The 10,930-nt window shown below is 51.5% G+C and overlaps 1 protein-coding gene across 1 annotated transcript in view; it reads left to right on the forward strand.

Annotated features, from left to right (window-relative positions):
• The window catches only part of ESAM (endothelial cell adhesion molecule), a 93,749-nt gene extending 84,150 nt beyond the window's left edge, over positions 1-9,599 (forward strand). Inside the window, exons 5-7 of the mRNA XM_030538218.1 lie at positions 3,039-3,161; positions 4,745-4,883; positions 6,598-9,599. Coding sequence (XP_030394078.1) covers positions 3,039-3,161; positions 4,745-4,883; positions 6,598-7,057 — 722 coding nt within the window. The 3' untranslated portion in view covers positions 7,058-9,599. The remainder of the gene's footprint in view (positions 1-3,038; positions 3,162-4,744; positions 4,884-6,597) is intronic.
• The last annotated feature ends 1,331 nt before the right edge of the window (positions 9,600-10,930 follow it).

Genomic DNA, 10,930 nt, shown 5'->3' on the forward strand with positions numbered 1-10,930 from the left:
GGGAGAATGCTGTGTTCAGTCTGACTTCCCCCCCACCCCCTCTAAAATGGCCGGACCTCGCGGGATTGAATTCTTAAGCTAAAAAATCCCCATTTGGGCAGAGCCTGAGCATGGAAAACGGCAGCCCAGGAGGTGACTGTTCTGAGCACACGGAGTCAGGGGATTTGCATGGGAACTTCACGCGCTGCCACATTCAGAGCTGCAGAGCGGTGGAGAAAAGGTCAGGGAGTCCTAACTCAGTAGCAGATGGAATCTGTCAAACTCCCTTCTTTGATTTGCTCCTCCCTTCTCTTTCTGCCTTGCTGGAAGTCACATGTGTTCGTTACAGGGACCCTGGTTCAGAAGGGTAGTGACTGTATAACAGAGGGGAAGGGTGGCATTGCGGAGGAGGGAGATCTAGGTTGAATTCCCAGCTCTGTCACCGACTCCCTGAGTGGCTGTGGGCAAGTCATTGAATGTCTCTGGCCTCAGCTTCCCACCCTTCCTTTCCCCTGCCTATGAAGCACTGGAATGGGTTACTTAGGGAGGTGGTGGAATCTCCTTCCTTAGAGGTTTTTAAGGTCAGGCTTGACAAAGCCCTGGCTGGGATGATTTAGGTGGCGATTGGTCCTGTTTTGAGCAGGGGGTTGGACTAGATGACCTCCCGAAGTCTCTTCCAACTCTGATATTCTATGATTCTATGTAGATTGTAAGCTCTACGATGAATATGTACATATCCCACACGTAGCACGATGGGTCTCTGATCTTAGCAGACGCTGCAATGATAGAGATTCTCCCAACACCGAGTGGGACTTTCGGGGGGAAGAGATGTCAGATGAGTGAATTTAGCATTTGAACTAGTCAGATTTCTGCCTAGCACACAGCATAGCATAGCGGACATTACTCTTCCCCTGCCTGGGAATTTATGCAGGCTGGACCTCTTGGTTAGTGGAGTTCTATTAGTCATTGTCACCTCTCCTAATTCACATTGTCCCCCCTGCTCCTGATCATAGAATCATCGAATGTCAGGGTTGGAAGGGACCTCAGGAGGTCATCTAGTCCAACCCCCTGCTCAAAGCAGGACCAATTCCCAACTAAATCATCCCAGCCAGGGCTTTGTCAAGCTGGGCCTTAAAAATCTCTAACGAAGGAGATTCCACCACCTCCCTAGGTAACCCATTCCAGTGCTTCACCACCCTCCCAGTGAAAAAGTTTTTCCTAATATCCCACCTAGACCTCCCCCACTGCAACTTGAGACCATTGCTCCTTGTTCTGTCATCTGCTACCACTGAGAACAGTCTAGATCCATCCTCTTTGGAACCCCCTTTCAGGTAGTTGAAAGCAGCTATCAAATCCCCCCTCATTCTTCTCTTTTGCATACTAAACAATCCCAGTTCCCTCAGCCTCTCCTCATAAGTCATGTGCTCCAGCCCCCTAATCATTTTTGTTGTCCTCCACTGGACTCTTCTCAGGTTTTCCACATCCTTCTTGTAGCGTGGGGTCATTTCAGACTGTAGAGTGAAGGGCCCTGGTTCAGTCTCCCTTGATGCTGGCAGGGAGTGTCTTGCCTTGGCAGCGGGCTCTGGTTACTGACTGGGGATGTTGCCTTTTCCTATTGTGCTCTGTACTGGAGCAGATGGGAAGCTGAGGAGCACCCTGGGTGCAGCCATTTGCTGGAAGGTTTGTTCTGTGTGAATGGATGTTTGCCGGGCTGGCACTTGCTGCTGCAGCCTGTTTCCAGCAGCAGACAATAGCTGCCACCGGGCAGCTTCTTTCCAAAGCTCTGGTGAGGGTTATTAAACCCTCCGCTGAGCCTGTGGTCCCCTGTGCAGTGTTCCGAGGCTGCCCCGAGGCTTACACCAATACGTGTCGCGTCAAACGGGCTGCATCAGCAACGTGGGTGCCGCTTTGGGTTCTGCCGCAGTGACGGAAAGGCGACATGGGCCCTGCAAGTGCCGTCTCTTCTTATGCCAAGCTGGCAATAGGATTTGTGGAAAACAGCCCATGCATGGTTTAGAGAGCATCTCTCTTAAAAGAAACCCAGCGGTGTGAGGAACATACGCAGCTGGACACTTTCACTGTTTGCTATCAGGGCTACAAGCGCCTGCCGCTGTGGGTAAAGTGAGCGAAACATCCCTTCTTCACCAGGAAGGGACACAGCGCGCTCTTTGTTTCAACAATCCTTTCGGAAGGGGATTAAATTTCTGACCTTTCTTGCCACAAGCTCCGCCCCCACGAGCCTCTCTTCACATAGAAGCACCTGCACCTGTGATACAGACAGTCTCTTTCTAACACCCTGAGCTCTGGGTCACAGAATACTACAGTCATCAGAGAGGCAACAGCACGGGGGATTAACCTTCAAACAGCACCTCTTTGCCAAAGCATTCCTTTGTGCACAGCGTGGTCCTTGCTGCTCTGTTAGGAGCAGGGCTCTCAAAGCAGGGACAGAGGTGTTTAGGGTTTACTCATATTTAAAAGCTTTAAATATTGTGCAGTGCCATAATAAACGGGGGTTGTTTTGGTCAGTGAGCCAGAGAGTTGGGCATGCAGGCGGCAAATGGGGAGTTTATTTTATTGTGCTATTCAGTAATGTCGCTTTATGAAAATGGCTGAACTCCAATATAATACATTTACACACACACCATTTCAGTGGGAAGCAGCAAAGGTTTCCCTACACCTGTCACAGAACCACAAACGCAAAGCACTATAATGTTAAGCCACTTAACAGTCCCTCCCATCTCCTCCTCCACCCACACACATGCTCTACCACTGTGACAGCTACTGCACACCACATCGCAACCTCATAGTCTGTAAGGTCAGAAGGGACCATTATGATCATCTAGTCTGACCTCCTGCACAGTGCAGGCCACAGAATCTCACCCACCCACTCCTGTAACAAACCCCTAACGGTAACTCTGCCCCCTTAGAGATGCCAGCCTCCCAGCTGGTGGCTTTAATACATCTGCACCTCTTGTACTCCATTGGCAGGTGGGATGAAATGTCATTGAACGGTGATTTAGACTCTCTGGATCTCTTGTTCTTCTTTGTGAATTTTGCAGACCTCACGAGAGGCACCCTGATGCTAACGAACCTCTCCAAGGAGATGTCTGGGACGTACGTCTGTATGGCCGCAAATGTAGCTGGCAGCTCCAAGTGCAACATCACCCTGGAGGTGAATTCACGTGAGTATGCTCGCTGAGCAGCAGGCTCTGCACTTCTGGAGCCTCAGTCGGGGGGGACATGGCCATTAGCCCTGCCGCTAATGCTTGAGGTGACCTAGATCCTTGGGAAGGGAGAGTTAGCCCCAGGAGGGAAGGAGCCTGGGAACAGCTGAGGGATTCCAGGCCGCTCCGAAGGGATGCGCTGTACTTGTGACCTGGGAAATGTTGCTGCAGACCTGGAGTGCGTGAACTATGTACAGGATTGAGGGATTATTAATAAGGCTAAGATTTTTTTCAGTTATTTTTAGTAAAAGTCACGAACAGGTCATGGGTAATAAACAAAAATTCACAGAGGCCGTGACGTGTCCTTTACTTTACTACAAATAACAGGGGGAAGAGAAGGACTAGGTAGGGGAGAGGAATAGAGTCCCACAGCGGGGGGAGACTGACAGGCCAAGCCCCCCATCCTGGCGGGGGGAACAGCCTGGACTCCAGTAACTGCAGCAGGTAGCACAGCCACGGGGGGGGGCACAGCCCCTGCTCCAGAGCAGGCCCAGCTGCAGGGCAGGGGTGCACAGCCCCCACTGCAGCCCCCGCCAAACCATGGGGATGGGGAAGGGGCAATGGCCCTTGGAAGCCGCACACTGCAGCCCCAGGTGAAAGCTGCAGGGCTGGGGCACATGGACCCCACTCACAGCCCCGCCCAGCTAGGGACACTGCGGGGCTGGAGCACACTGCCCAGCTGCAGCCACTGGTGGAAGCCATGGGGCTGGGGCTGCAGGGTCCTGGTTCCAGCCAGCCCCAGTTGCAGGGCAGGGGCACACAGTCCCGCCGCCGCCTCCTCAGTAACGTAGCTGGGGGGGAAACGGGGCAGTGGCCGCTCTCCCACTGAGCACAAGTGGCGCCTTGTCAATTTCTTGGCGTCTTTTTTAATTTTTACTCACTCAGAGGGAACAGGGGGCACGATCCAAAAAAAAAAAAAGAAGTCACCACCCGCTGCGGCGCTTTTACTTATCCTGCAGCGCTCCGAGTCTTTGGCGGCACTTTGGCGGTAGGACCTTCCCTCGCTCCGCAGGTCTTCGGCGGTATTTCAACGGCGGGTCCTTCAGTGTCGCCAAAGACACTCGGAGCGAGTGAAGGGCCTGCTGCCAGATAAGTAAAAACACCGCGGCGGGTGGCACCTTTTTTTTTTTTTTTAATCTCTCCCCCTGTTCCCTCCACCTGGCTACGCCACTGCTGCTCCTGAAGCCCTAGAAGTCATGGAGGTCCAGTAAAGTCACGGAATCCGTGACTGAATCGTAGCCTTAATGAACACTGTTACCACTAGCAGCACACTGCACAGATGGCAGCAAAGGTGAATAGGATCCTGGAGGACATCAAGGAAGGGGATTTCTGTACCGTGGGGTGGCCCCACTCCTGAATCAATGGGCTGTCCCCACCCCTTCTCCTTCCCCCATTCCAAGACAAGTGGGAGAAGCCCAGCTTTGCTGTGCAGAAGCCAGCCAGGCCAGCCCCTCTCACGCTGACTTGAGTGTTGCATATCTCTGGCCCTGGCGTTCCTCTCTCTAAGCTCTTTCTCTCTCTCTCTCTCTCTCATTCTCTAGCACTCAGGGCAGCCGTGATTGCCGGAGCCGTGGTGGGGTCTCTCCTTGGAGTCGGCTTAATTATCTTGTTTGTTCTCCAAATGTTCGTCTATCGAAAGAAAAAGAAAGACACGCAGGAGGAACTGGCCAACGAGATCAAGTGAGAATCCCCACATTGCTTGGCAAAAGCCCCTGTGAAACATTCCAGACACAGTCCCTCTGTGGCCCCTTGACAGCTGGCCACAGAGCTGCATGCTCAGACCCACCTGTGGAAGGGAAGATGAGTGTTAACTGCCGGAAAGGCATCAAATCACCGTTCGCTTTGAGGCTGGGGATGCTGTTACAGGGTTGCCAACTCTCAGGAGCCCTGTGCTATTTGGTGTTTGTAATAAAGCCCCAGCTCCCAGAGTCATGCAATTATTGTGAGACTCTCTCGTCTTTCATGTAAAAAAAAGTTTCTAGCCCTCTGGAATGAGGAGAAAAGCTTGAAAACAGACACCTAAAGGTTAAAAAAGAGAAGAATTTAGCCTCACAAAGATGATTAAGAGGTGACTTGATTAGTCTATAAGTACCTACAAAGGGAACAAATATTCAGTAATGGGCTCTTCTGTCTAGCAAAGAAGCTAGACAAATTTCAGATTGGAAATAAGGTGTCAATTTTTAACAGTGAGGGTAATTAACCATTGGAACAATTTTCCAAGGGTTGTGGTGGAGTCTCCATCACTGACAATTTAAAATCAAGATGGAATGTTTCTCTATAAACTCTACTCTAGGAAATATTTTGGGGCAGGTCTCTGGCCTGTGCTATCCAGGAGGTCAGACGAGATGATCAGACAGGTCCCTTCTGGCCTTGGAATCTATGAATACTGCTAGTAGCTCTGCTCATAGTTAAGGTTACCTGACACTTTCCATTATAAGACCCTGTTTTCAGTTGCATGTAACTATGGGAAACTTTAACCATGTAGGCTGAAATTTTCTAGGACAGGTGTTTCTCAGGCTGAATTGTGTTCCAACCAAAATAATTCAGCCATTTCTGAGAATGAGATTAGGGAAAAATACATTGTTTTGGCCATTTAAAAAAAAATTCTTACAACCTTTCAGATAAAAAGCTCCAGTGCCTCCATGCTTTAGCTCAGGGGGTTGAAATTTGGCCTGGGGGTCACTTTGATATCAAGGATGTGCCTTCTGCTGTTCCTATGAAAATTTACCCAAATTTGGCCAACTGATGAGCCTTTGAAAAACCTCAGTTTGCACGTGCTTAGTAAAGTTCTTAAGTTTACCAGCTAATGTCACCGAAGTTTCCATCTGCACTAAGCATGCTCCATCCCCTCACAGTTCTCACATGTGAGCACATTTCACATGCACTGTCCCATGTGCACAGAACTACTGAGCATGCTCCATCCTGGGGCTGCAGGGGCTGAGCAAGGTTTTCTTTGCAATTGCCCCTTCCTGCTCCCAGGGCCTGCAGCAATTTGGGCACAGGAGCTGAGAGCAGACAGCCTGTCTCCCCTGTGCAATCAGTCCCATCCTCCCTCACTGGCACCCAAGCAGCAAGAAGGAAAGGGAGGAACTGGCTTGACTGGAATGCTGGGAGGGGGTGGGGGGCAGGATATGGGGAGAGGAAAGTTGGAGGAGCCATGAGGAAAAGAGGGGCAAGAGCCCAGAGTGGGGCAGAAGCAGAGGGATTCAGGAGACAATGCAGAACAACAGAGAGGGAGGAGGACAGACAAGGTGAGGGTAGCTGAGTCTGTAACCACTAGGGAATACTCCCTCCCCTCCCACCCCCCCGGAGCTTGGAATTGAACCTGAGAGTCCCAAGTCTCTATATTCCTCTGCTGCCTTGGCACTGACTCCATCTCTGCTTTTCTTTTCAGGGAAGATGCTGTTGCTCCAAAGACACCTTCTTGGGGTAAAAGTTCCGGTTCTGACATTGTCTCCAAAAATGGTACCTTGTCGTCCGTGCACACCACCCGGGACCCCAAACTGTACCCATCCAAGCCCGCTTCAGACACCGCCTCCATCACCACCACCGCCGGCAGCACAGTGGGCTACAGACCTCCCTATAACCACCCGAGGAGCAGAAACCTGACACCCACTCCCAGTTTGTCCAGCCAGAGCCTGCCCCTCTACTTCCCACCAGGAATGAACGGCAGCCATTGCCCGAGCACTGTGCCAAGCAACAGGAACACTCTGCATAGGACAAACGGTGCACAGCCGCAGGCCCCCCGGCAGCAGCCCACTGTCCCTCAAGGGCTAACCACCTCTACCCTTACCAGAATGGGTGCGGTGCCAGTCATGGTGCCTGCCCAGAGCCAAGCAGGGTCCCTGGTGTAAGCATCCAGCAGCTTGGGTGCCCTCTGTATGCTGGAGAGGCTGGGGAAATGGCCATTAATCCCAAACAAAACAGACTGGAAACATAGCGACCAAGCCACCTCCAAGGTCCTGTGCATCAGGGCTGAGTATATGTGGGGGAGCCGTGCACACAGCATCACAGACTTGTGGGAGCTTCCCACGGACAGGCTTCCTCAAATACACACTCTGCCAGCTCCCAGTGTTATCCTTCCAAATGCCTTCCGGCCATGACCCACTCCCCCTGAGGGCTAGGAGCCAGCCCGGGTCCCCTCAGTGTGGGGCGGCCACTGGCCAGCAGACTGTTTACTGAAGAAAAGTCGCTGCTCTTGGTGTTGCTAGTTCCCTGCTGTGGACTTCAGCCCCCGCTGCTTCTTGTAGGACAGGGGTTTTCAACCTTTTTTCAGCTGCGGACCCCTAACAAATTTCGGATGGAGGTGCGGGCCCCTTTGGAAATTCAACCTGTGTTCTGCGGATATAGGTGTTGGGACAATTTGTACAGTAGCGGGGTGCTGAAAGCCATTGAACCAAACTGTAACGCCTGTGTATGATGGAAACCACGTCAAGCCGACTGTGCAGTAGCACCTCTTGCCCCCATAGTTCCAGCAGCTATGTCCGCAGACTCCTCCCATACACGTCTTAGACTGCAAACTGGCTGAACAGAATTCAACTGTAAATGTTGCCCGTGCTTGGCACGGCATTGGCCACCACGTGAGAAAGGGCCCTGGGCTTGCATGGTGACGGCAGCACTTCCGGGGTTTGACCTGTGGGTGGGGGTATTCACATACGTTTGGTTGATCAGAAAAACAAAATGCCTTTTCTGGTTTCGTAGTCACCTTTCACGATAGTCTGTGGGCCCCCAAGGTTGCTGTTGTAGGAAAAGCTCTGCTGAGATGAAACTGTCTGAACCCATCCCAGGGATTTCAGCGTCAGGTAGAACTTGAAGCTGTAAACATAGCTCTGCCCTTCCCTCGGGCTGGCACAGGGCAGGGCTGCAGCTGGGCTGACCCTAGCACAGGTTTGGTTATTTCCAGCCTGAGGGAGCCATCACCACAGGGCTTGAAAGATCCACTTGCTAGTTGCAGGAAGACCAGACTGCTCGGCCAATGATGTCTGTGGGATTCAAGCTTCTGCTTCCACCTTGTCGCTGGGAGGGGACCTCCCGCATGTGACCCCACATGGTGCCACCTTGTTGATGCTTGGAGGGAGTTTACCCATGGCTGGCGAATACCAGCCACAAGATGGCGGTTGGCCTGTGGCTTGATTGGAGCAGCAGCCCAGGGGCTGAAGCAACTTGCTGGGGAGAGGTGACATAGTGGAGAGTCCCCTTGGGCTATGGGGTCGGCAGGGGGGAAGAGTGCCCCTTCCCTGTCACCAGCCGGTGGAGGCACAGGGCCTTGGCTGGGAGGGCTGTGTGGACTCGGGGGCTTCGCCCCCTGGTATTGCTGTGAAGACCTGCCCTCATTCTGGGTTTGCCCCTAGCTTGTAGCTGCAGCCCTGTGACTAGTAGATGTCGGGCTCTGCTTGCCCAGACTGACACTCATAGATCCTGTTCTGCCTAGGCCAAGGGACCCTGCCCCACCCCATCATCTGCTCTCTGAGTGCTCCAGCTGCCAGAACCACCTGTTCCAAATGTTAGGAGGCAGGACAGAGTCTCCCCTGGGGTCTGCTGTCCTCCGTTGGGACTTCCATGGAGCTGCACTTCTGTAAAGTTTTCCCCAGGCTCCTGAACCCGAGGCCCTGCCCTGCCACGGAGAACAGGGCCTCCGCGGCTTCCCTCCAGGCAATAGTTGTGAGCATGTGCTACTAACCTGCGTGTCACACTCTAGAATAACCTTATAATCTAATATCCTAACGACTGATTTATAAGGACGCCTTCAGCATTTGAATTCATACTGTGCAATTATTACTTTGGTTTATTTAATGGACTCCTTAAATCTTGTGTATTCTTTTTATTTTTTTGATAACACATAATTTATTCCTGTAGATACTAACCACACTTCCAGCCTGGGCTGTATCCCTCTGATCCATCTCATGCTGGCTGTTTCTAGATGTCCGTCAGACCCTTCTGTTGGGTGCGATGGGGAGGGACTGAAAGATTATTTTTCTGTACAATTTCAAAATGTAATATTTTTCATAAGTGATCATTAAGTGTTTCTGGTTTTGTATTTAAAATAGGGCCACCTCCTCTCGCTAGCATAGACCATGTTAGCAACACCACTCCTCCAGCCAGGTCAGGCACCTAATGCCATCAATCCTACTTCATCCACAAACCAGCGCTGTCTGAATGAAAGAAAGAAATGTTCAGAGATAAGGGGCTGGCAGGAAAGGAGGAATAGTTGGAACCAAATTATGGAGCCACAGAACCTGGAGAGTCTAAGCCAGGGGTGGCCAACCTGAGCCTGAGAAGGGGCCAGAATTTACTGATGTGCATTGCAAAAGAGTCACAGTAATACAGCAGCAGCTCCCAGGGCCTCCCACCCACCGGCAGCGCCGCCTCCTCCCTCCCCGCACCTGATCAGCTGTTTTGTGGCATGCAGGAGGCTTTGCAGGGGGAGGAGTGAGGGCATGGCAGGCAAAGGGGTGGAGTGGGGGCAGGGCCTGTGGCAGAGCCAGGGGCTGAGCAGTGAGCACCCCCCACCCCAGCACATTGGAAAGTTGGCGCCTGTAGCTCCAGCCCCAGAGTTGGTGCCTATACAAGGAGCCACCCCTCTAAGCACTAGAAGGAAGATGAACTGTTCAGTGTAATACAAGGGGGATAGAACAAGGGTTACATAGGAAAAGGCTCCTATCAGCCACTCAGAGGGAAGGAAAAGCTAATTGTCTGCTTGGACCAAACTGAATTGCTGCTCTTAGCCCAAGCCAGGCCTCTGATCCACTATTCTCCTTGAAACCAGCCTAATGGGCTGCAAATTGCTGTACAGAGTCTGAGGGGAAATCTTATCGTAGAAGATTAGGGTTGGAAGAGACCTCAGGAGGTCATCTAGTCCCACCCCCTGCTCAAAGCAGGACCAATCCCCAACTAAATCATCCCAGCCAGAGCTTTATCGAGCCAGGCCTTAAAAACCTCTAAGGAAGGAGATTCCACCACCTCCCTAGGTGACCCATTCCAGTGCTTCACCACCCTCCTAGTGAAATAGTGTTTCCTAATATCCAACCTAGACCTCTCCCACTGCAACTTGAGACCATTACTACTTGTTCTGTCATCTGCCACCACTGAGAACTGGTTCCTATCTATCCAGATGCCCGTATGTCATCAGTGTCTGAGCACCTCACAGCCCCACATGGATTCATTCGATCAACGCTGATACATAGGGCTGCATTATTCGTGTGGAAAACCAAGGCGCAGGGAGCAGAAGTGAATGGATGATGATCGTATAGGGATTCCGTGGCAGGTCTGGGAATTAAACTCCGCTTCTGTGTGCCTACGTCCAGTGCCTTAGCTACCAGGCCACTCCCCAGAACGCTGCGTGGGTGACACACCCAGAACTTCAGAGCTATGTGTGCAAGTGTCACTCCCCAAAGAGGAGGAGGTCCCTTGTTTGCAGGGTTATCGATACAACTCTGGATGAGGGAGAAACTAGAGCTGAGCCAATAATTGATGTGTCGGTTTGGAGCCCAGCCCGAGAAAATCCCCGAAGAAATGTGGTTTGTGTCAAACCCAAACCTTTGTTTTTCACCAAAATAAAAAGAAACAAACAGAACAACATTTCATTCAATCTGAAATGAGATGGGCTTGGGGTTAGTTTTTGGGTGGTTTTCCCCCCTTTTTCTGTTTGTTTAAATATAGCAGCTAAATTTCCAAATGAAACATTTTGAAATAAAAAATCAAAACCTTTTGATTTTGAAATGGTGAAA

This window comes from Gopherus evgoodei, chromosome 19 (assembly GCF_007399415.2).
Source record: "Gopherus evgoodei ecotype Sinaloan lineage chromosome 19, rGopEvg1_v1.p, whole genome shotgun sequence".
NCBI lineage: Eukaryota > Metazoa > Chordata > Testudines > Testudinidae > Gopherus > Gopherus evgoodei.